Source organism: Lampetra fluviatilis, chromosome 40 (genome assembly GCF_964198595.1).
Source record: "Lampetra fluviatilis chromosome 40, kcLamFluv1.1, whole genome shotgun sequence".
NCBI classification, from domain to species: Eukaryota; Metazoa; Chordata; class Hyperoartia; order Petromyzontiformes; family Petromyzontidae; genus Lampetra; species Lampetra fluviatilis.
Genome location: NC_136314.1, coordinates 5,661,804 through 5,689,123, shown reverse-complemented (window position 1 = coordinate 5,689,123; position 27,320 = coordinate 5,661,804). Strand labels below are relative to the sequence as shown.

At 42.8% G+C, this 27,320-nt stretch overlaps 1 protein-coding gene across 1 annotated transcript; it reads left to right on the top strand.

The window, feature by feature from the left end:
* The first annotated feature begins 445 nt into the window (after positions 1–445).
* On the top strand, positions 446–22,008 carry LOC144946253 (interleukin-17 receptor A-like). Its single transcript, XM_078875146.1, is given in 13 exon segments — positions 446–535; positions 1,214–1,234; positions 1,236–1,382; positions 1,862–1,883; positions 4,589–4,753; positions 6,038–6,138; positions 7,291–7,420; positions 13,125–13,172; positions 14,164–14,303; positions 16,898–16,972; positions 17,916–17,982; positions 19,394–19,513; positions 20,561–22,008. Coding segments are annotated over 13 exon segments (2,574 nt in total).
* Positions 22,009–27,320: the final 5,312 nt, after the last annotated feature.

The window sequence follows — 27,320 nt, the reverse complement described above, 5'->3', positions numbered from 1 at the left end:
CATTGGGGCCACGTCGGTGGGAGTACCCACACTTTACCCCACCCCATGCGGAAATTACATTGAAATCGACCAACTGTGGTTGGGAGGGAGGGGAGGGGGTGATTTAACAACGTAAATGGAAACATAAGTTGACTAATATAGATAAATTATTACTTAGCAGTGTAGCTTGTACGCCAGTGGAAGTGCCGAATGCTGATGATCCTTACTCCAAAGCAGCTGAGCAGCGTTCCGGAAAACATCTCGTGGGAAATAAAGCCCTGCATGTGTGTATGGTGAGCTTCTTTCGCACCGTACATATCCAACCGTGCTAATCGGATATGCGGCTTTAGGGCAACAAACTAAACACAAAAAGCAGTTTCAAAGAAAAGAGTCTGTAACCTAGCTTTAAAAGTGCCCACGCACTGCGTAACTCCCAGCGCATGTGTAGAATGTTCTTAGAGTGAACATGCCGGGAGCAGAGAATGCGTATTTCGTGATTAAAGCCGAAGTTGCACCCCCTGGTGACATTCCTGACCACACACGAGGCCTCGGCAAGGTAAAAGGTAAAAACAACGAGCCTACCTTTACCCTACCTTTCACCTTACCACAATACAATCACTCTACCCTTACCTTTTATCTTTTAGCAAGGTAGGGGAAAAGGTCAAAAGCAACGTGTCTCTCTTTACCCTACCTTTTACCCTACCTTTTACCCTTACCCCATACAAATTACCCGATTACATGGTAATTACTGGGGCACTACACATGAGGGTTTATAACAGGTACATGCTAGGTAGAGCGCTTTATTCATATATAATTCTCTCGATGATTCAAATTTTAAATGGAGGCGACGGACTGCGCCACGGAGCTTTTAGCGAGCGGTAAACAATGTATTTACCGGGTAATACTTCACGCTACCTTTACCCTACCCTTTACCCTACCCCTTGGCATGTCGACACCTTTACCCTTTACCCTTCTACCCGGTAAAACGGGTAAATTACCTTACCTTGCAGAGGGCGGCCACACACCTGTCCGTCTGGTTTGACGAGAAAAGGGACAACATTTACGTAAATGCTTCCTGGTTTTCGTGTGCTGCAGAGGGCCTGCGTGTATGGGTGTTTACAGAGTTCGAGCAATACGATCATTTCAGAAGAAACGAAAACGAGCAAACCATTTAGAGGCGGGGGATTTACTCAAAACTGTAACGAGTAAAACGATAAATATGATGTACTGGTAGGTGTCGGGTCTGTTTCATAGTCGAGTCTAAGTTGGTTATCAGCTTCACAGAGCCGGTCATGCTGAATCTGAGTCGGGCCTTCGTGTTTGCCATCAGCGCAATGTGCTTCCACCGCATGTGCGCGGTGACTCTTGATGCAATTCTTGATTCTTACGACTGCTCCAAGCAGGTAAGCTTGAAATGCACTTTTTCTTGGTTCTTTCGGTAAAGTCACGTAGAAGGGAAGTAATAAAATAAAAAAAAATAAAACATAATAAAATAAAATAATTCTCACGACGTTTCGGCTACAACGCAGCAGCCGTCTTCAGGTGAAGAATGAAGACGGCTGCTTGCGTTGTAGCCGAAACGTCGTGAGAATTATTTTATTTTATTATGTTTTATTTTTATTATTATATTACTTCCCTTCTACGTGACTTTACCGAAAGAACCAAGAAGATGAATCCCTGCAGTCACGAAAACTTTAAATCGAAATTAAAATGCACTGTTAACCATCACGCACATCCCTCCCTCCCTACCTCCATATACAAACGTATGTTTATAAATAACGCGTAATATTGATGTGTGCACGGATATGTTTGTGCAAGTGTCTTCAAGTGAATGTGTAACCAACGCTGTTTCTGTCGCCTGTCGTTTGATCGCGGCTGGCAGGATGTCAACTGCACGATACAAAGTAAGTGAATTCGTATTTGCACAAACGCCATGTGTGTTGCGTCGCGAACCTGTGTAAGACGGGATATTGTTATTAGTATACGTCGAGACACATTCAACATGTATACCCAGTCTAAACAACTACGTTCAGCCCGTTTGCCAGTCCACTGCTGGATGAGTGTCCCTCCCCACGTAGTGTAGGCAATGACCATACTTCACCACGCTTGTGACTGCGGGGTGGTGAAGGTCGGGGTAGAGTCGAGTACGTAACATTTTGCTCTACTGCCCTCCACCGTTGACAATGCCTACTGCACCTGCTTTTGGGAATGGTGATCACTCATCCAAGAATGGTACGGACCCCAAACTGCTTGGCATTCTGAGGGTTTGACAGAGTCTGGGATATTCCTGGGCGATTTGGTCATAATTCTTTAACAATTAATAATAGTTTAATTTTATTTCTAGTCCTTTACACTGTACCTCTAGTAATGGAATACTATGCAGCCATTATACTAATGGAAATAAGTGAATTCCGATTGGATGTGTCAGGACAAAAATAGTCATTGTGTCTACAAGTATTTCAAGATAGTTGTGTAACTACTCTCCTGCAAGACCAGTATGGTGACTTAAAGCTTTCGTGACTGCAGGAATACATATTCCATTCTTGGCTGAGTGATCACCAGGTGAGAAGACGATTGTTTGTGTTGCGATCTAAACGTCGTGATATTTGTATTATTTTTCTATCTACGTGGCTTTACCGAAAGACCCATAGAATATGAATACCAGTATGGTGGGTATTGAAAGTACAACCGTCAAAATGTTATACCACACTGCTTTTGAGTGGTACCCTAAACAGCAAGGCCGTAATTATTATAGTATATTAAAATGTCCCCCCGATATATTGCTATAAAATAGATTTCTGTTTATATGATTGTGGTTATGGTTGTACTTTATTAATCAATGATCTCTGCCATTACATACAATGAAATAAGAAAAGGTAAAAAAAGAAAAAACAGAGCAATGTAATACAATACACTATTAGACATCATTGTAAAAAATAAATAAAAAGTCCATCCCGTGTGTTAGTGAATTTTTTTTAATATTTTAGTCAGGAAATTCGTTTTCAAATTTAGATTTTTTTTTTTTCTGGGGGAGACCCCCAGACCCCTGAAAGATTTGGTCCCCCCCACTGTTGACTCCATGGCTACGGCCTTGCCCTAAACAGTATTAACAAAAAAAGAGCACAACTTGCCCAAGTTCGCGGTGCTGATAATGCGAGTGCTGAACACTATCCGAGATGGCCCCATGTCTCCCCTCTCCACTACTTTCATCAAAACCCTCACCGATCAGTGGGGTCCAGATGTCTTGTGACCCCCCCCCCCATTTAACTCTCGAAAACGTAATATATATTTTTTAAGTAAGGTTTCTTTAAAGCATAAATTAATATGTAAAGGAGAGGGAAAACAATTGTTAAATTGTTAAGGGTGTTATTTAATTTGGGGGACTGGTCACAAGATATATGGACCACACTGTAGAGCAGGGGTGGGAAATCTTTTTTCTGCCAAGGGCCATTTGGATATTTATAACATCATTCGCGGGCCATACAAAATGATCAACTTAAAAATTAGCCTGTTATATTTGGTCAAACATTTAATTAACTCACCCCTAATGTGATGGCTGGAACTGCTTCTCTTTGGCGAGGCGTGTGATGATGTTAGCCGGTATTGATGATGTTGCTACTCGCAACTGCTTTTCCAGGTTTGCTCCTAGATTCATTGAATTTCGAGTCCCGCCTGCGGTTGCCTTGGCAGGGCCACACCAAATCATTTTGCGGGCCTCACACGGCCCGCGGGCCGGACGTTGCCCCCCTCTGCTGTAGAGTGTGGTCAAACGACCTCCTTGAAATTATGCGGCCTTCATCCAGCAATGGATTAGCACAGTGCTGTTCTTAATTCTAGATTTGAAGCTTTCGTGACTGCAAGGAATCATCTTCTTAGGTTTTTTTCGGTAAAGTCACGTAGAAAGTAAAATAAAATAAAAACAAAAATCACGACGTTTCGGAGGCAACACAAGTCTCCGTCATCAGGTGGGACCGTCACAGCCAGATTAGCTGTATCACTTGATAGACTTGTGTTGCCTCCGAAACGTCGTGATTTTTGTTTTTATTTTATTTTACTTTCTACGTGACTTTACCGAAAAAACCTAAGAAGAAGTGCTGTTCTTGTTTTGTAATGTTATGTATAAAGTGTTTAATACCATCGAGCTGAAATAATTATATAGCACCGCTAACGTTTCGTCTTAACACATCAGCTATAATAGTAATGTATTGCATTTACAAATTATGAACCCCTTTTTACACGCTTTTTATTAACTTTTTATGCCCGTTGTTGTTGTCGTTGTTGTATCCTCAAATCTTGTTACTCAATTTTTACCCACTTCCCAATGTGGTATCGACTGCAAACTTGGTATACTTATGTCATACTGAGGACAATACTATATTATATGATAAAAAATATATATATTTATTTTAAAACATTCTTTTTTGTATGTTATGTTTCGGCTTGGGTCTAATTGTCCACGCTCAACTGACGTTGGCTGTAAATCAGCATAGTCCCTTACGTTATGGCAAGCTTCGGGGCCACTTCCTGGAGTCGTGAAGTTCTCCCATTACTAGCACGGTACATTTAATTAAAGTTTAAAAAAATATGTTTCCATTTGTTTGCCTTAAAGCTCTTCCACCAAGGGATGACGGTTCTGTCTTGTGGACTCCTGGTCGACCATGGTTAGTGGTCCTTGAGTGGTCCTTGAGTCGTCAAGGGACAAACGCAAGCTTGGATGCCTACCCCACCATGCTGACTCCTGTCTTGAACATCACTTGGTGGCTGCCTTATGATGGTCGGTGCAGATTTATTTGTTCACATATGTATGTGTTGGAATTAATAGTGAATTTGCCACTTTTTAACTGAGAAATGTAGAAAATTACCGTAGTTCGATGCAATTGCATAGTCAAGGGTGAAGTCGAATGATTTAAGGAATGAGTCCTTCCACAGTTGTCAAGGCAATATTTTCTCTTCACCTGAAGACGGCTGCTTGCGTTGTAGCCGAAACGTCGTGAGAATTATTTAATTGTGTTTTGTTTTTCATTGTTTTGTTGCTTCCCTTCTGCGTGACTTTACCGAAAGAACCAAGAAGAAGGCAATATTTGTTTAACACGTCGGCTTTCGTGACCAATGTCATCCATGATAGAGTTTTTTTTGGGTTAGATCGCAGAAATATATAAATAGATGTAACCCCGAATAGTTGGCTGTGTTGGGTGGTGGTGGGTTTTAGCGACACATTTATATATTTACGCGATCTAACCCAAAAAACCTCTTATGGAAGTCAAGATTCGTTTTGATTTACCAATCGGGAACTCAAGCGACTATGATTGTCTCATTTTCCAGAGTTTCCTTGACCTGGGGCATGAATCTGTCAGTAGGAAAATTTTATTACTACGTGTAATCCCAATTGAGTGACGTGCGGGTCATTTTCACATTTGGCAAATATGGACCCTTACAACGGCATGCAATGGTTTATTCTTGCAAATGACGTTGGGGAATTTTTAAGGTTCACTATGAAGCTGCTGGTGTGTAGTGAATGATGGTTATTTCACCCACAGTAATTACCAGGGTGGCCACTGAACCTGAACCACTAAGCCATGTCACCTCCCCAACCACTACAATTTCCATCGAGAATATTTAAGACAATGAGTACGATCTTGAAGTATCTCATGTAAAAACACACATGCCGTGCTGTTGTGGCACATCATTGACAACAGCATACATATATAGCACCTAAGTTGTTTCTGAACGTAAAAATACATGTTGTTATCATTTGTGTGCTGTTGCCAATATCATCTGAAAATCCAGCAGCAGTTGTTTAACAAATCTAACTCGTTTGATGAGACCCAGAAGTTTGAAAATGGTCCAAAGTTTTTTATTTGCTTAAGCAAATGCTGCTGGACATAACATGACTTCAAAGAAGGGTCATGGGCTGATGGACAAAACATTCCTACATTTCCGTATAGTAATGAATGTGATGGCTGGTTGTTGGGACTTCACATGCATTATTTATAGTGGCTTAAAGTGTGTGGAAATGAAGTGATATAATACGGCCGAATGTTTTCTGTGATATTTTCAGACAGCATTGTTGCGCTCCAGGGAACCGAAGTTTGTGTGACAACCGGAAATGAAAATGTAACCAGATGTGTTTGGTTTGTTTATTCCAGCACACCTACAAGGGTAAGATCATTGAGAGCTTCCTTAATGTAATTCACAAAATAGCAACAACATGCACTGAAATAGGATACGACGTGTTTACAAATCAATGTTTTACTTGTGGTGGCTTCATAGACTGGCACATAGTGGACGTGACTATACGATTAGGAATTTAATAAAGGAATAAAATACAATTTGTGGGTAGGCCTTCATCCAGCAGTAAATATGCAATATCTGGGCTGATCATGATTATCACTTTGGATTCATGAACTCTCTACAAATAACCACATCTCAAATTTTTTGTACAAACATGGGACATGTGTACGTGTGAAAGAGTTTGAAATTAGTTTTTCTTTTAGAGCACAGAATTTATTTTTGAATTTCACAGGTCCGAGAGGGAATTGAGTCAACATTTATAGCAGCAGTGTGAATTCAGACACGCCGTGGAGAGAGAGAGAGAGTTATAGGCAGAAGATAAAAGTCTTGAGCTTCGACTTTAACATGTTCTCGGCGAGTACGCGTGGCCAGAAGAAAGGTATCCAAGGGAGGGAATGGAACGGTGAGGGTGATGGTGGTGATGGTAACGTTAACCATTTCCCACAACGCAATGATTTGTAGCGATTTTATTCAAGAAACTCTTTTTTTATATTGTAGATAATTTAGGGGCCCAAGTGCCTGTATGGGACAAGTGAACTCATGACATACTCTTAGGTTTTTTCGGTAAAGTCACGTAGGTAAAAAATAAAATTAAAATTAATAAAAGTTTTTTTTATTTTTATTTTATTTTTTACCTACGTGACTTTACCGAAAAAACCTAGGAGTATGAATCCTTGCAGTCACGAAAGCTCAAATCTAGAATGAACTCATTACATTTCACCTACATGAATCGAAAAACATTAATTCTGACATAAGTGATCCTAATGCATGTGACTCAAGCTCAAAAATCGATACAAATGGATGAATCCATCCATCATTACATTCCAAATATCAAGGCCAAACCTATCTTGCTTCATTCACTTTTTGTCCTCAACAATTGGCAGTTTGTCCTGGAACATCTTGATAATCCCAGAAGTCTTCTCATGGCAATCTCTATAGATATAAATAAAATATAACATACGTGGGTTATTGACTTTTTTCTGGGAAAACCCTTGAAATTCTCCACATTTCTTTTTGCAGTTGGAGAGTTTTTCATTTCACGGGTTTGCAGTGGAACCATACAAGCGTTACCGCGTAGACGTTTGTAACTTTCCCAAACCCGTTCCACTGGAGCCAGAAACCATTGTTCGGAGCTACTTCACCTTGCCAGGTAAAAACAAAACCCACCTGTAATCGCACCTCTTACAGCATGTCTCAGATGTTCATGAGCACTTCATACGCTTGGGGTGCCTGGGTCGATCAGAGGTCGGAGCGCTGAGCTGGCACCACGGAGGTCCTGGGTTTGAATCCAGGCAGCTGCCTGTGCTTAAGCCGGGTCCTCAATGTAGTGAGTTGGTGGTCTCAGCCCAGTCATCAATTGACTGCACACAAACAAAAACCCACCACATTAAATTTTGTTAATCATAATAATGGAATTCATAACGCGCCAGATTTTGCAGACAAGTCAACAACTCAGAGGCGTGGAGCCAAGCTTAGGGCTGCTCGAAAGCCTGACCGAACAGGCCTTTAGATCTACATCATGAGACCTCCTTTTCCAGTACCAAAATATAAGAAGAGGTTTTTCCCCTTTTTTCTGGCAACAAAACTGAACCCTTTTTACAAGGAAGCATGTGTACATTAACCACAATACTTGTGGTCAGAATGCAAACACAAAACACACTCTGATAATATATGCATTGTCTTTGAAACTGATTAGTCCACACCAGAGACAGCTTTCTTTTGAGCCTCGTCTCAAACGGTGTTAGACCAGAGGACGCCAAAAGGCGTACAGCTCAAAGAAAATGCGCTATCAAAGTAATGAGAGCTCGGGATAAGCATTACACCTCCTTTGCCAGTACCAAAATATTTGCATTCTGACCACAAGTTTTGTGGTTAATGCAGTCACATGATTCCTCGTAAAAAGGTTTCAGTTTTGTTGCCAGAAAAAAGGGGACAAACCTATTCTTAGGCCTTTAGATGTTTCTTAAAAGTCAGAGTGCATTTGATGTTGCGGACGTGCAAAGGGATTGAGTTCCACACTGAAGGGGGACAAGAGTTCTGCAGTTAATTTGACAAATTTGCGGCTCTGATAATGATAATATTTTTTGGACTGTCACGTGACAAAGCTCACTACAGAGGTCGCAATCGGGTACCCGATACCAGTACCCTACCCGATACTCGGCTACCCGTACCCGGTCGGGTACGGGTACCCGTTTGCGACCCTGGTGCGGCCGGGTACGGGTACGGGTAGGCCGTGAGTCACTGGTGAGTAACCGTTTGTCACTCATTTCCCAACGTCTTGTCTCTTCTCACAATTCAAGTTCCTAGAATCAACCCACCCGCGCCTGCAACATGGCCTCATCCCAGAGGTCGCAATCGGGTACCCGATACCGGTACCGTACCCGTACCCAGCCGGGTATGGGTACGGGTACAGTTTGCGACCCTGGTGCGGCCGGGTACGGTTACGGGTAAGGAATCAAAACCCGTTTGTGACCTCTGGCTCACTCTCACATGCAGAGTGAGGAAGAAAGTGCTGCCCCTTGTATTGTGTCGCCAGAGATCATTCTCAGAGTTTCCTCTTTGATATCCACTTCCGTGAGCCGTTTTCCAACACGAATGGTTGCACTTCAAGAGACCCGAAAGAATGCCCTGTGTCGTGAACTCACACCGAGAGCACAATCGGGATACCGTTGTAAAAATAAATAAGTAACAAACGTTACACACTAAATAGATGCGGCGGCGCTACGTGGAGTTGGATGGGTGAGAAATGCGGTGCAAATTGTAAAAACAATACAGTTACAGCGCATGGATTTGCAGCAAACATCACTGTGATATCGAAATACTACGTGACATAATTCGCTATACATACCACGATTATCACATCCGTTTTTCTGAACATTGCTATGTTGTGCTCAAATTATTTTCTTAAATATTTTATTTCTTGACGATCTATAAATAACTATAATCGATTAAACGAGTGCTTTGCTTAATGTATTTTTTTCAGAGTGTCCTACAAGGCATTTACGTGGCATTATCACTTGACATTTTTCCTTAAATATGTTCGTGTGGCCTTAACAGCGTGTTCATTATCAGAATTACAGATTGTATTAGCAGACATGTCCCAATGTTGGACCCTCTTGCCACACACACAAAAAAACCTCAGCAAGGTTCCCTTGGATAAATAAAGATTTACTTTCGTTATATTTACATGACCACACAGAGGCCACCAATGATTAATGTTTCACGTGTGAGTGTCTAGCCACTCAGAGCGCCATTGCCGTGCCAAATGCACGGGACTTGACCAAGGCCGAGTTTCAGGAAATCCAGTTCGCCGAATCCGGCTACAATGTAGCACCGTTATCGTGCTGCATTTCTACTTGGCCGCGATGGAATATTCTGTCGAGTTGAAAGGTGACGGTGGTGGTTATTGTCACAGTATCATTTACAGGCCCATCTGATGTTGGGTGGACAAGTCAAGGACAAATGCTCCATACGTCTACGTAAAAACCAACTTAAATGGGGGGAAATTCAGATGACTCGGTGAAACGCTTTCATAATTTTTTCTTGCCAACTCATACATTCTGCACGTGCCCCAATTGTGTGCTCGGCCACATTTTTTTTCTCGTTCCCGGTTATTGCTCAAGCTTGGGCTAGACTATAGATGACTTAAACGAGATAGGAATGCCTATACTTGTGTCGGGTTAACCATGGTTAATTACTGCCAATACAGTGAGGGAAAAAAGTATTTGATCCCCTGCTGATTTGGTACGTTTGCCCACTGACAAAGAAATGATCAGTCTATAATTTTAATGGTAGGTTTATTTGAACAGTGAGAGACAGAATGACAACAAAATCCAGGAAAACGCGTGTCAAAAATGTTATAAATTGATTTGCATTTTAATGACGGAAATAAGTATTTGACCCCTCTGCAAAACTTGGCTTAGCACTTTGTGGTAAAACCCTTGTTGGCAATCACAGAGGTCAGCCGTTTCTTGTAGTTGGCCACCAGGTTTGCACACATCTCAGGAGGGATTTTGTCCCACTCCTCTTTGCAGATCTTCTCCAAGTCATTAAGGTTTCGAGGCTGACGTTTGGCAACTCGAACCTTCAGCTCCCTCCACATATTTTCTATGGGATTAAGGTCTGGAGACTGGCTAGGCCACTCCAGGACCTTAATGTGCTTCTTCTTGAGCCACTCCTTTGTTGCCTTGGCCGTGTGTTTTGGGTCATTGTCATGCTGGAATACCCATCCACGACCCATTTTCAATGCCCTGGCTGAGTGTGCTCCTAATCTCAGCTCGTTACCTGTATAAAAGACACCTGGGAGCCAGAAATCTTTCTGATTGAGAGGGGGTCAAATACTTATTTCCCTCATTAAAATGCAAATCAATTTATAACATTTTTGACATGCCTTTTTCTGGATTTTGTTGTTGTTCGTCTGTCTCTCACTGTTCAAATAAACCTACCATTAAAATTATAGACTGATCATTTCTTTGTAAGTGGGCAAACGTACAAAATCAGCAGGGGATCTAATACTCTTTTTCCTCACTGTAGCTCTCCGACGTGTTTTTTTATGCTTATGTAGTGGATTCAACCGAATCGCAAACGTACTTCTTAGAGGCAACACATTTATTAATACCAACACATAACACAAAGGGGTTACTGCCCCTTCACCAGATAACCTATTGTGGTGGACCACCAGGCTAGCTACGCTCGTCACTGGGAGTAGCTACAACGGACAGGACCCTAGCTGGGGTCCTCGCCCACGTGTTGGTGACTTCTTCTTGGCCGTAGATCGTAGATCTTCAGACGACGGCAGCAACGCTGAACCCCGGTCCCTGTGCGGACCCTGGTTTATACGCTGCCGAGTCGTGGCTGGCCCCGCCCTTGGCCACGACCACCTTCGAGAAACATCTTTCAGTTTCTCGACCCTTCCCGTAGGATCTCACCCTGACACGTGACCACCCCCAAGCCCCCCACCTGGGGCCCTTGTGTAGATCTTTCTGGTCACGTGCCATCCGGGGTCAACCAGAGTGCTATGGCCTAGGGCAGGGGTTCCCAACCCCTGGGCCGCGGACCGGTACCGGTCCGCGGCCTGTTAGGAACCGGGCCGCACAGCAGCAGGAGGTGAGAGCGGTGAGTCCGCGCGTGGCCCGCCCCCATTGTTTTATTATTTACCACTTCCATCCGCGCCACAAGCTCTAACCCCTAGCCACAATGAGTAATAAACAAACGTCGCTGGGGAGCTTCTTTGAAAAGGAGGAATGACTCAATGATGACCCCCCCCCCGGTCCGTGAAAAAATTGTCTTCCACGAAACCGGTCCCTGGTGCCAAGAAGGTTGGGGACCGCTGGCCTAGGGTAACCTCATCCCATGGCTGATACTCCCACACTCCCTCCTGTAGGAGTCGGCACTACACGCCACGCGAGGTGCCACCAGAGGTCGCAACCGGGTACCCGATACCCACACCCTACCCGATACCCGGCTACCCGTGCGGCCAGGTACGGGTAGGCCGTGAGTCACTGGTGAGTAGCCGTTTGTCACTCATTTCGGGTAGGGTACGGGTACGGGTAGGGAACGGCTACCCGTACCCGGCCGGGTACGGGTACGGGTACCCATTTGCGACCCTGGTGCGGCCGGGTACGGGTAAGGAATCAAAACCCGTTTGCGACCTCTGGGTGCTACTGAGCGCTATCCCAGCGCTCACCGAGCCCCGGCTAGGGCTGGTACTACACCCACCTACGGGGTGTCCGTGATGACACGCCGTGCCTCGCTAGGACCGGCATTACACAGCGACATACACGATGTCACTACATCTTCTTGGTTCTTTCGGTAAAGTCACGTAGAATGGAAATAATATAGTAAAAATAATAAAAACATAATAAAATAATATATTATTTTATTTTATTACTTTATTATGTTTTTTAAATAAAATAATAAAAATAAACATAATAAAATAATATATTATAATATATTATATTATTTTATTATGTTTTATTTTTATTATTTTATTATTTCCATTCTACGTGACTTTACCGAAAGAACCAAGAAGATGAATCCCTGCAGTCACGAAAGCTTTAAATCGAGATGTCACTACACTTGGAGTAAAGCGTGGGTCATCACGCTGAACAATACATAGCACGACTATGAGACCGCATTGCAGAGCTATGCAGCACAATCGCGATTCTGACCCAGTGGAGAGACACGTTACTGGAATTATATCAAAGAAGAAAGAAAATTAATTTGGGAGACTGGGAGAGGAACCCATTGATCAAAAACTTTCACAGGCTTTAAGACGTAATTTTAACTACTGCATTCAGAAACGTGAGTGGGTTTGCGCAGAACGTGTAGCAAGAAGAGACAATGTCTGACAGTCAAGACGAACGATGGGGTGGCAGCTAAGGGAAGAAAGCTGCTATAGAGATCGTCCGCAGTGGAAATGGAGCGATGAACACAACTTGTGTGCGGGTGCTGGGTGGATTATGACGTTCAAGGAGCATGGAGGATGGCTACAACTTGGGAAGGCGTTCACCCTGCAATGGCCAACGACGATTTTTTATTTAGTTTTAACGACATTTTTTTCACTCCACTCATTGCATGTTTCGATTTTTCTGAAGAGACGTGAGTTATTTATTTAAGGATACGTGTGTAATGTTTTTTTTCTAATCAAATGCAGTGCCAGAAACATGTTGTTCTGGGAGGTTTCTGATCTGACACAAGTGTTAGCATATCCTTTTGATTTGTTTAAGCTCATGAATTCCACCAAATTCAAGACGGCAACTGCTGATAAATGCACTGTGATAAAGATGTTCAAAACAAATATCTTTAAAGTCGACGATTCACGAATGTCCTTCAATTCTATTAAACATTCACAGGCTGTGAGGATAATGTGATGAAAACTTCAACCCAGTGTATTCTGAACGGTGAGTAAACTGCATTTAAAACTCAGATTTTAAACACACGACAAGGAATTAAAGTATAACACTGTACAGTTTTAAAATTAACAATGAAATAACAGTGGGCTTAATTTGGTCTTTACTCGCTCTAAAACGTATCCAAAATGTAGGTTGTCACATATATAATCTCACATCACCATCATCATCATGGATGATTACATCACAAGATCTTGAGATGGTGGCGAATTGGGATGGCCTTCATGCAGTGGTGGATTGTCAATGGCTAATGCTGGTGAAATATGATGTCATAGTTTAATTCAGTATTCATTAAAACCTCAGATAAAATAAATGAATTGGGCTATCTGAATTTGTTTTATTAGTTTACAATTCCCCCCCCCATCCGCCAAAATTGTGGCCAAAATTGGAACAGTTTATAGGTACAGTAAACCCTTAATATTAGCACATTTTATAATCGCGGAGAATATGGTTTCGAGTATTTGGCTGCTATAAAGTTCCATGTGATGAGCCAATTCGTTGAGCTATCATCTGTAGCCAGGACGCTTCTAAAAATAATAACTAGAGCTCAGTGGGCCCTACCTGGTAAAATTAAAAAAAAAAGTTTAGTTTTGTATATATAGATAAGAAGACTGAGATGGCATGTGGTTCATTCGAAGAGTAAAAACACATGACTGAAATTCATAATCAACGTTTTTGGGTTTAGATCGCGTTATTTATAAATGTGTCGTAACCCTCCACCACCCGACACGGCCAATCAGTAAAAAAGTGTCACGTTTCAAAACACCGGTGGGCTAAAGCAGTGAACTAATTGTCTTTTGTCAACGTGACACTTTTTTACTGATTGGCCGTGTCGGGTGGTGGAGGGTTACGACACATTTATAAATAACGCGATCTAAACCCAAAAACGTTGATTATGAATAATATTGGTCGCGAAAAGCCTACGTGTTAAACTGACATGACTGAAAATCAAATGTTTATGTGTTCCTCGTATCACTACCAGGGAGCATGTGGTCACCAAATATAAGCATCCACCTGAATGACAGTGGGGCATCAGTGAAATTCTCAGCAGTGAACCTATCGAGGAGGTATCACGTCACGCTGGAGAGCTGCGGACAAATCCACAAGGCGTCTGTGATCGGGGTGAGTTTTAAACGATCATGCCCAATTCGATGCGCTCTGTGAGTCTTGTACAGAGTGGCGGCTGGCCAGTTGGAGCCGGAGCCCCAATATTGAAAAAATTAACCCGTAAAAACAAAGTTTTTCACTATAAATCCTTTATATGCGTGGCGGCTAGAGTTCTCTCGTCCTCTGGCTTGAGATGGCTGCCACCTATGGGTCAGATGATTGCCTGCCACCATTAAGCAATTGGTAATTAAATATAATTAATTTTTTCCTAAAAAGTGTAACATTTTGGAAAAAAAATTCACGAAAATTAATTGTCACGCACAACGAGTCTGTGTGGCAAATGTCAGCTCGATTGGATCTCGGGAAGTGGGTTAAAAAACGACCTAAAGATTTGCACGGTCGTAAGCGCGCAAGCAAGTGAACTTAATATAAAGGATTTAAAAAGGATAAAAAGTAAACAATACTTTCACATTTTAAAAGTCAATAAACTGCGCATTGTTGAACTGTTTTCACCAGATGAAGTACGGTATTTACTAAGGTGGCTGATCATAGGTGTACTAGCTAGCCCCTGGTCAACACACGTGACTGATTGTGCTATTATGGGACTTGGCCCCCACCACCTAATAGTGGTGAAATGTTAACTCCCTCACCTAGTATACAGGAGCGCGTAGGTTCGATCCCGACCCTGACGCCCGTAATATTTGGAGTTTGCATGTTCTCTCTGCGGTCGTGTGGATTTTTATCTGGGTCCTCCACATTTAGAAACGTACATTTTAGAGTATTTGGCTGCTATAAATATACACATGATCAGCTACTTTGTTGAGCTATCATTTGTGGCCAGGTCGCTTCTGAAAAAATGAGCTGTCCAGGTCAGTGGGTCTTACCTGGTAAAAATAAAATAAAAAGGGTAAAGTCACGTAGAAGGGAAGTAAATAAATAATAAAAATAAAACATAATTAAATAATTCTCACGACGTTTCGGCCACAACGCAAGCAACCAGGTCTGTCGAGGCTTGCGTTGTGGCCGAAACGTCGTGATAATTATTTTATTATGTTTTATTTTTATTATTTTATTACTTCCCTTCTACGTGACTTTACCGAAAGAACCAAGAAGATGAATCCCTGCAGTCACGAAAGCTTTAAATCGAAAAATAAAAAGTGTAGTTTAGTTTCGTGATGCAGTGATTGCACTGCGCGCACTACACCAATGCGTCAGCCAGAGAGTGCTTGTGCAAGAGCTGTTATCTATCTTGGGTAATAAATGGACAAGCGAGCCCACGGGCCCCTTACCTGCTGTGCACACGTGCCGCACACGTGCCACACACGTGCTTTTCAGTAACAGCACTATCTGTACTTGAAGAAGATACATTCACACCTTCTCTGCCCCCCCCCCCCATTCTCACCTCCACAATCACAGGCTTCTGTGCTCCCCCAATAGGCGACATATATACTCACTGGCCACCACTGTATGTAAATAGCAAAATTCAATGATTGCCATTGGTTATTTTAAATGTCTAATTTATTGTTAACGTTCATGGCAATTAGTAAAACATTTACTGTATATAGCGCAATGTGGTTATGTTCCTTGTAACCAAACACACTTTCTGCTTGATGTTGACTTACAACAAAATAAAAATGCTTTCAAGAAGAAAATTTAAACATCAGCCAATGGGCGTTAGAAGATGCTTCGCACTCAAACAGTTGTCGTTTATGAAACATCGTTAGAAATGTGGTGTAGTTCTCATGTCAAAGCACAAATTATTTTTAGTCTGCTGTATAGCCTTACAATTGACAGCATGAACAAATCCCTTAACCTATCCAGCTGTAAGCAACAAATTAAACATAAATTACATCTGTTCACGGATTAACCCGTTTCAAAAGTGTTGGAATGTAGCATGATTATAATAAAAATGTCAATAACTCAGTGCTTAGCGGTGCGTGGGAATGAATTAAAATGTTGGCTGAAGATTATTTAAATATTGTGAGGGCATTGTACCCATTAATATCAGATTTGTTTACGATGTGACCTCAGATGACAAATCCCATCCGTCCATGCTGCTGACACCCTGCCCCTGTTCAAGTTTAAGTTCAAGACTTTCCCTTCTCCTCTTCCTTGGACTGTTTGTTCTCTGATAATACATTTTTTTAAAATAAAAAAACCCTCCTTTCCCTGACATGTACATGTCCCACTTTGTGTCCAACATCTTAAACTGTGGCTGCATGTAGCAGCGCTATTAAATGAAAAAAAATCGGGTCGCTGGATTGAGAACCGAGTGCCAACCACTTCCCCAATCGCTGAGTTCGATTCCCGACCATGACTAATATCACTGGCGAGTTATACCAGAACTGGCCATGGGCCTCCCCAACTTCATTAACCCGGCGTGGTGAGGCGGAGCCAAACAACCTTTCACCACTGGCAGGGCTTGGAGAGGCCTTCATCCAGCTAATATACGTCCGTCAATCTTCATGCCCTGTCGCAATACGCACTGTTAAAGGGTCACCGTGGGTAATGTCAAGGTGCGGGTGCGTCTTTCTGTTATTAGGCAGTGCTAGTGCTTCGAGTGTTTTTTTTTGTTAGTGTGTGCCTGAATGCAATGTTATATTTAATAGGGGATCGGAAAATATCGACAGGTGACCTTTCCCGGTGTTACACCGACACCAAGCTGTCGCACATTTGAAGCGAAGGTATGCAAATACACAACAGAGTACAGCATTGTCAACACCATACCACAACACTTTCACTTGCATTGTCGATATGTATGGTTGTGACGTTATCATTTTTCGCTATATCAGATTTTACCACGTGACAACTTTTGCAATATCACTTCCCCATAACCTTGTAATTATATTTGTCAACACTATGATGCTATTGTGCATTTCTGTACTTCCAGTATAAATAAAGGGTTTAACATGTAGGCTTTCGCGACCAATATTATTCATAATAAAGGTTTCTGGGTTAGATCGCGTTAGTATAAATGTGTCAACCCCCCTCCACCACTGCAGTTCACGCAATTGAAGCCTGGCAATTTTTTTTTTAAATCATTACAATATTTTATGCTTATTTAGTGCACGCACTTTCTGTTGTACAAATATTGTTAAATACAAGACGAAATTCTAGATTTGAAGCTTTCGTGACTGCAAGGAATCATCTTCTTAGGTTTTTTCGGTAAAGTCACGTAGAAAGTAAAATAAAATAAAAAACAAAAATCACGACGTTTCGGAAGCAACACAAGTCTCCGTCATCAGGTGGGACCGTCACAGCCAGATTAGCTGTATCAAGTGAGGCAATGATTCAAGATGTAATCCCTTAAAAGCGAGTTGAGGGGGGAGGGAGGGGGGAGCTCATCAGACTATGGTAGCCAATGAAAGGAACGTATCGGGAGGGAGGGGGGGCGAGGCCAAAAGGGTGGGCGATGGACGTGGAAGCGCTTGTGCGCAAGCGGCCAATTACTGCACACGCCAACACAATGGAGCGATTGTGCGCAAGCGGCCAGCCACTGCACCCGCTTGCGCACAATCGCTCCATTGTGTTGGCTTTACCGAAAAAACCTAAGAAGATGATTACAAGACGAAATTTATAACAATATGCGAACAATGACTAATTTCTGTTTTAAATCCACACGGACAGATAAAACCTTACTTTGACATATGCAAAGATGACTGCACAGAAAGAACAATGTTGCTGACTCTTACAGGTAAACCCTTTTGCTTATCGTTTGTTCTTTTTGCCTGCTTCACCTGCTATTCGAGAAGTCTTAGTGCATACGCTTCGTTTGGAGGGAGTGACAACCTAATCGGTAAATGGACCAAATCTCAAAGCACCTGATCCTGTGAGATCTCTGAAGCTAAGCTAGATTTGAGCCTGGCTAGTACTGGAATGGGTGTGACCCCCACGACTTGCCAGGCGTTGTAGACATGAGTCTGTGAGGTGTGGTCAGGAGATGGAGAGTGCAGAAAGATCACCTGCCTCGGATGTGCGATGGTTTTACCCCCAAACTTTTTCTTCGGTTTCCTCTCACACGCCATTTCAACATTCATAGAATTGGCCAAACATCCCAATGCAGGACCCCCACCCCCCTCCTCCAGGAATTAGTCTTGAGAATCGGTGATGCTTTCCTGGGTAAACAATTGGACTTATTATAAATATCCACATAAAATCAATTGTCATTTTGCAATTTTTGGCAAATGCTTGATAAAATATAAAGGTGCAGCCTTACAATTGCATGTTCATGCCACTGCTGGGGTAGAACATCCATAATATGGAGCTATAGAGAGCCACACTAGAGGTTATTTTGCCTACTCTTCCCAACTAGCTAGAGTTGGGGGTCCTCTACCTCTGGCTAGAGGTACCCACGCAGTACCTATCGAACAAATCCCTTGTATCTAGTATACCCATTTATACTGCTGGGGCTGAACTCAACGTGACCATATATACAGTATGTCAGTTCATTCTAGATTTGAAGTTTTCGTGACTGCAAGAATCCATACTCTTTGGTTCTTTCGGTAAAGTCACGTAGGTAAAAAAATGAAATAAAAATTTATAAAAAATAAAACAATAAAAATCACGACGTTTCGGAGGCAACACAAGCTTCCGTCTTCAGGTGAAACCGTCACAGCAAAATATCTGTACCTTACATAATTTCATTTTTTGACCTATGTGACTTTACCGAAAGAACTAAGAGTTGAGGATGTAATTAACTCGGTAAAATAGACTAGTAGCCCGGTAAATAAGATGGAACAACTATGAACCGTTAAATTTTACTTTGTTAATAACATCTTTCCAATGATTGATCAATTTGTATCCGTCTTCTCGGTTGAAGTTATGTCTATGTTTGTATATCTGGATGGCTTCATGAACAAATCTTTGATGGTAGCCAGACGGCTTGCAGAGCACCTTGGTCTCGGAAAAAACAATATGATGAGAGCCCACAGCGTTATAGCAATGATCAGCAACGGCGGAGGAATTAGTTATGCCGTGTTTCAGATCTGACTCATGCTCGCGGATCCGGTCAGAGACATCCCCAATGTAGTTTGTTCTATTTTTTGTTCTATTTTTTTTATCAGTATGTCAGTTCACCAATTTTTCTTCTGCCATGCTCTTTTCAGATCAAAACTCCACAACGCCGCCTCCTCCCACAAATAATATCTTTGCAAAAGTAGCCATTGCTGTTACATTATGTCTTGTTATGACATTTGCCATGGGTGTGATACTCTACTGCAAACGTGGTAAGTTATGGTAATCAACATGCTTTACTTTATAGCTGGGATATTTATCTTCACTTGTTATATAGGCGATGTTATCGCTGATGCATTGCTTAGTACACTGAACTGAACTACGAACTTGGCTACCTGAGGTCGATTCCTGGCCATGGCTATCATCGGTAATAAGACATCTAAATCAGTCTTGAGCCCCTACCTTTGTCAAACTGTGGTTATCAACATGGCAAAGTAAAATCAAACAACCCGCATGACTGACGCCGCATGGGGTGGCCTATATACAGCAATGGTTTGACAAAGGGATGTAAATTATTCTTTATATTCGATTATTGTGCCCTTTGAAGATAAATAGTTTTTTATTCAGGGCCTCAATATGTGAAACAATCACTCGATGTGCTTTTATTCACGACTGGCTGATGCGTTTGCAACGTTGCAACTTGTCTTTCTAACCACAAACTCGTTATGCCTTGCTGTGTTGCATTATGGGTAAACGCATATACCGTATTGTCACACGTGAATAACCAACACGGTTGTGCTTATGTATGTTTTTGCCCGTAATGCTCCACAGCAATACATAATGAGTGTGTGTGTGTGTGTAAGTATTGCTTCTTTCATTGAATGGGGCCCCACAGTTTATATGGAGTGCTCTTGCCAATAGCATCTGTTATTCCAGTGACATTAGTTTAACAAGCCTGAATGCTAATGCTGCTTGATAATGTTGGTCTGGAAAGCCAAGAGGCTGATGGACAGTTAAATATGTATAATTATGTTAGGAGATAGAATGGAGTTCTGCTTATATTTGCCTTATTTCCAAACAAAGCAACCCATAAATTTTGATTTAAAGCGTTCGTGACTGCAGGGATTCATATTCTTGGTTCTTTCGGTAAAGTCACGTAGAAGGGAAATAATAAAATAATAAAAATATAAAACTATAAAAATTGTATTAAAGTAATAAAATAAAAAAACACAATTTTTATTTTATTTTATTATTTCCCTTCTACGTGACTTTACCGAAAGCACCAATAATATAAAGCAACCCATCTTCTCTTTTTGCAGATGCCATAAGAAATGGATTTTGCAGACCGACCACAACAGTGGAAGAAGAGAAAACTGAGATCCCTGTTGCACAACTGCCGCCAAAGCTGCAGCCCAGAAAAGTGTTCATCGTCTACTCGAACGACCACAAATTGTTCAGAGACATTGTCCTGCACTTCGCAGCGTTCCTGCAGAGCAAGTGCGGCATGGCGGTATCGCTGGACCTGTGGGAAGAGCAACAGGTAGCCAAGACAGGGAGGATGCAGTGGCTGATGCAGCAGTTGGATCAAAGCAAGGACTCAACGGCCAAAGTCATTGTGCTGTTCTCTCGGGGGTCGCAGATGAAGTGGAGAGCGCTGTGCGACTCCACACAAGTGGAATTTCGGGAAGATCTCAAATCCCTCGTCGGAGACATGTACAGCCCCGCCCTCAGCCTCATCTGCGATGGAATTCTGCGGCCGGCCACGTTCGAAAAGTATATCGTGGCGTACTTTGAGGACGTAAGCAGCGAGAGGGATATCCCCAGTTTCTTCAACATGACGCTCAAGTATAAGCTCATGAAACATTTCAAGGAACTTTTCTTCAGGATCCAGGACAAGGAGCAGTACGAGCCAGGAATCACGTACGGAACGCACGGAATCTCTGCAGAAGACTTTTTTGAAGAGCCGTGCGGGAGACGCCTGCTAGAGGCCATACACGCATTCAAACTATTTCAGAAGTCAAACCCAGACTGGTTTGAGAACAGCAAAGGTGACAAAGAACTGGATAAGGCCACATGGGAAGGAAACAATATGTATTTGAGTGCAGCAGGCATCAAGCAGAACATTCCTCTTTTTGAACCAAATGACGGATGCGATTTGGTTATCCGTAACAGTCCAAATTTAAGTAACGACTCCACTGACATGCTTAAGGCTAGCCTTACACAGTTTTCACATGACTCAGGAGTATCTGGGATAGAGAATACATACCCCAATGAACAGCTGCCATTGCTGTTTGTTTCTCCAGCTGAAAACGATATCCCTGAATGTTCAGCGCGTGTGCATTATTCTAATCAAGTTAACGATATCGCACCGCACACAAGTCAGGACCTGTTGATCAACCCTGATGATCTCGGTGCCAATGGTAGCGACCAGCAGTTTGGGGAAATTTCATCTAATGCCCTCTTTCTTTTGGAAGGTTTTCAGAGAAGCCTTGTCAATGAAAACAGTAACTCTGATCTGGGCGAGTGTGTGGAAAGGCCTGGTTTGTGTGAACCACAGCGTCACATAATCCCCGCATTGCAAACCAGCGATGGACCAATGTACAATTCATTTGACGGAAGCAATGATGTACACATTGACGTTTCCGTACCATCTTACGAATGTCCCGGAGAATTATGCAGTTACCCATATAATACAGAGTCGAACATGATGAAGGAACTGATTCAGCTGCAGCAGCAAGTGCTGCAAAACAGCATTGCCAATATATAACGAACTCCCAAAACTACGTGTCCACACTAGTTTATCCACCAGATTAACAACTGTACCTTCGTGAGCACACAGTAAATGTCTACCTTCTGTCATCTGTATGCATGTATGTTGAAGTTCTTTTGCATCATGCGTAGCCCACGTGCTGATCGGAGGTACTGGGGAAGGACAACAAATTATACACAAAAAGCAGTTCTAAAGAAATTAGTTTTCAATCGAGATTTAAAAGTCCATAGCTCGAGTGGATTCCTAATATCAGAAGGAAGAGCATTCCGGACAGCCGCAGAAACGCATCTGAAAGCGCGCAATGCAGCGACTGTCTTTTTCCCTTGAAATTAGAGTGCCACGGTGGTATACGGGAGGTCGTGGGTTTGATCTCGACCATGACGCCTGTATATTTGGATTTTGCATGTTCTCCCCGTGGTCACGTGTATTTTTCTCCAGGTCCTCCGGTTATTCCATCCACATTTAGAAACATTCGTTTAAAGTATTGGCTGCTATAAATTTCCACATGATCTGCCTCTTCGTTGAGCTATCAGTGGGTCTTTCCTGGTAAAATGTAAATAGTTTAGTTGAGTTCAATGGCTAGCCAAAAGCCACTGCGAGGATGACCGGAGTTTTCGTGATGGGGATGACCGGAGTGTGTGCGATGGCGCATTAATTGTGTCATAGGCAGTGGTGGCCACTCGTCATTCGGAGACGGTGGAGCCAGTCCTTACTGGTGGTTCCAGGCCTTACTCGTGCTGCCAGGCCTAACTGGTGATACCAGGTATTACTGGTGATACCAGGCCTTACTGGTGGTGCCGGGCCTAACTGGTGGTGCCAGGCCTAACTGGTGGTGCCAGGCATAAGCAAAGAAAACAAATCCATAGGGCCTAAAGCAGCCCATGGGCCCCCAGATTAGCATTTATAACAATATTAGTCGTTTACATTTATCTGGCACTTAATTTCCTCAGAAACTCAAAGTGCCTTGCATCACATCTCATCTCAAACATGTTAAGGGCATCCCCAGTGGCAGCTGTCCCTGTGTGGCAGAGAGGGATTCAGCACGGGCCTGCGAGTGGGCATTAGTATGCCAGTAGAGGGCGATGACTGCTGCTATGTGTAATCCCAATTGAGCAATTTGGATTCATAAAAATATTTGTAGTGGTGAATCAAATGTGAGCTTGAATTCAAATCCGAGAAAACAGCGAGCTAATGAATGTAAACGGCTATTAAAATATCTCTCTCCTCTAGTCTGTAGTTCATCTCCCGTCTAACTACATCTTTGTTTCTGTCTACATTTGTCCCCATCTCACTGCATCTCTACCTCTTGTCTATATCTCTTCTATCATCTCACGAGCAGCGTATATGTCAAAAGGACCGCTGCAGCTCACCCCCCCCCCCCCCCAACTATCATTTATTTTTTCAGGTGCTCAATGGGCAAGCGCCACTCGTGTAATATGCTACTTTATTGTCTCTAAGTTGGTGTGTGGTATTTAATATTTATGTGCATGTGAAAGGTTTTACACTTGTTGCTGCTAACCAATAATATTGATCTACATTGTTGTGATAGTTGGCAATACAATGGAATATTGCGGACTGCTCTATTTGAACGCATCACGAATGCATGTCGCTACGTTTTCCAGTTTAAAAGAAATACAGGACTGAATAAATTGGCAATAACATTTGAATAACATATACGTCCGGGTACGCGTGACTTCGCAAGCAAATGTGTGATCAGTAGGCTACTTATTACAAATACAGTACATGTGTAGCGTCGGTGTCAGGCATTGTAGATAGCATTAAGCACACTTACCTATAGTAGCAAACATGTGTCCATAGGGGGCGGTAACCCGGGATGGGCAGGATGAGCCGGGCCGCTGGGACACTCAGCTCTCCCAACCCCAAGAGAGGGGATGGGGAGAGATATTCCAGAGCCCCCTAGAGAGTTCCAGAAGAGGGGCGTGGCCAGGGCCACGAGTATAAAAGCCGGACCTCTGGACGAGTCTGGCAGTCTTCTTCAAGCGGAAGAAAAAAGACCAGCTAGGCTAGGACCCTGGGAACCTCTGGGACCCGCCGTCTTTCTAAGGGCCGGGGCTGTAGTGGGCCAGTGGTCGGGACCCGAGGAACTTGGCTGGGTCGAGTCAGATAGCCTCCCCCTATGTCCCCTTAGCCGGAGGAACGTGAGTGTAGTCCCAGTGATTAGGACACGCTAGCACGGAGGCTGCACCTCCTTGGGTATCGGGTAGAGGGGCCGCTATTCCTCTGTTAGGGACCCGTGTATCCCGCAGTTGTATTGAATAAACGTGTTGCCTCAAGCGCTCTGTCTCCGGTCTCCCTGGAACCCACTACACATGCAACTCAAAAACAATGATCTTTGCATGCTTTGCGCTACAAATATATATGCCAAAAATGACAAAGATGTCGGTGGGTATTTATGATGCAGGTAGTAGGTAGGTATTTATTATGCTAGTACTTGGTAGGTATTTATGATGTAGGTACAAGGTGGGTATTTATGATGTAGGTACTAGGTGGGTATTTATGATGTAGGTACTAGGTAGGTATTTATGTCATACTAACCTGGTAAAGTAACCCGTCTGTGCTGTTGGAGATTGTGAACGGGAATATTGAGGAGGTGTCACAGAATAACTAAATAACCCACTGTTAATAATCACCTTCAATAACCCAACCTAACTTCATTGATATTAGGTGCTGGAAGTAAAGGTGCAGCCCCTGAAATTCCTCGTCTCATTCCACTGCTGGCGGAAGCGTAGAGGTGGATGGATTATAAGAAACTTGCTCCATCGTTTCAGCTACCGAGCCGTGAGGTCGAACCAGCGACCTCTGGATTGCAAGTCCGTGACATAGTGGCACCCGCCCCCCCTATTGAATCACTCTAGAAGTCGCTTATGACAATATTTGATATAGTCTTGTATCATCTTCCCATAGATGGCTGGATAGTGAAGCTAATCATTCACTTGCTTAATCCACCTACTCCCAATGCAAACGTGCTCTTGAGAGGCTAGACCAGGGGTCGGCAACCAAAATAACAAGAAGAGCCATTTCTTTCCAATTCGGTACAAAATTCAGTATTTCAAGAGCCGCAATGCATCTGAGTACATACTGTACATACGTACATATCGTCAAGAAGCAGCCCGCAAAGAGCCGCATGCGGCTCCGGAGCCGTAGGTTGCCGACCCCTGGGCTAGACAATGATATAATGTAGGTTATGACGTTCTTTTCCAGGCTACCACAGTCAACTTTCCTCAGTGATGTCTGCCTGATATAAATAAAACGATTGTATTCCATTTATTACACTGGTGACTGGAATTATTTTCTGTAAATTCATACAAAATAAGGTACAGCACAAATCCATGCATTCCGAATGAATGTTCAGAAGTCATGTCCAAAGAGTTGCCACCTGCCCTGGTTTTCCCTGGATCGTCTTAAAATTTTAGGTCGTGTCCTGGAAAATATGCAAGTCTTCCCGGAACATTAGAGAACAGGGTTTTATCAGTTGTGAAATTATAATAAAACATAATAATACACCACCCAAGACAATGTGATGACAACCATTTGTGTTCCCTCTCATGGTATTGTGAGATATTCTTTCCATGATGTGTCCCAATGTGTTGTGTATAATCTGCCGAGAGGTGGCAACGCGAGATGTCCACCGTGGGGTTGGTTCGGGCTTATTCGTTAAACCTCGGGTGACACCCAAGATGGTTGCAACTCTTACACACTATCCAATACGGGCACTCAATATCTGCCATTTCTAAATGCACGTATGTTGAACCTATTCTGCAACCGTGGTAATCGGAGGTAAAAGGCAATGTAATGCCTCGCTCACACCACCCTGACAGAAGATCCTCCACTCGAAGGAGCTTAAAACAGCCCGTTCTCGCTGGCCAGATGTCTCGGAAGAGATGGGAGTCGGGCATATTTGCGGAATACACCACGCCACCGTTGACCCTGACCAATGACCGAGCAACCCAACGTTCCTACCAGCTCCCTCCGCAGGAATGTGTTACTGCTAGGTGGACGGAGGTGCCGGGTATTTAATTGGACACCTTGGCGAGATGTTAATTACCTCGCCTGGTATTACAGGAGGTCGTGTGTTCGATGCCTGCTGCATATTTGGAGTTTGCGTGTCTCTCTCTCCGTGGGTCGCATGGATTTTTTTCCGGTTCCTCCAGTTTTCCCCTCCACATTTAGAATCCACATCACGCATTTCGATGACTTAGCTGCCATACATTTCCACATGATGGTAAGCCACTTCGTTGAGCTATAATTTGTGGCCAAATCGCATCTGAAATAAATAGCTTAATCTCTCAGTGATCCTTACCTGGTAACATAAAATAAATGTTTATTTCTGGAAAAATCGCCTGATGAACCTGGTTGTCATCACCAGTACTCGAATTGCAAACAGCGTGGGTTTACAATCCATCACACCGGTGTGCTAAAATCGTAACTAATGTCACATTTTGTTGACGTGACAAAACATACTCATCGGCTGTGTCGCGTTTGGTGGTGGGTTAACGACACGTTTATATTTACGCGATCTACCCCAAACACACACACACAAAATAAGTAATATTTAAAAAAACTTTTTTTAAAAACACGCTTTAATGAACTGTACCGTACTAGTAATGGCAGAACTCCAGGAAGTGGCCCCGAAGCTTGCCACAACGTAAGTGACCGTGGCCAATTACAGCCAACGTCAGTTGAGCGTGGACAATTAGACCCAAGCCGAAACATAACATATAAAAAACAATGTTTACATATTTTTTTTATGATAGAATATAGTATTGTCATGAGTATGACATAAATATACCAAGTTTGCAGTCGATGCCACATTGAGAAGTGGGTTAAAATTCAGTTACAAGATTTGAGGATACAACAACAACAGACAGAGCGAGTTAAACGAAATCGTGCAAAAAAAAATCCAACCTTGCTTACGAAAAAAAAATAGTTTAAAAAAGTGCTATTGAATTTTTGTTTATTATTTTTAGACAAATACACCCGCGGCCACAAGAGGGCGCAATGCCCTCAACTATCAGGGCAAAGATTTGAAGCTTTCGTGACGGCAAGGATTCATATTCTTAAGTTTTTTTCGGTAAAGTCACGTAGGTAAAAAATTAAATTAATAAAAGTAAAATAAAAATCATTTAAATTTTTTACCTACGTGACTTTACCGAAAAAAACTAAGAATATCAGGGCAAAGCTCAACTCGCCAGTGGCACGACCACGAAGTTTGACGTTCGCTCAGCAGCAGCAGCAGACGACGTCACTCTACCTCGCTTTGCATAGACACGAGGAAGTTTCCTCTTCGG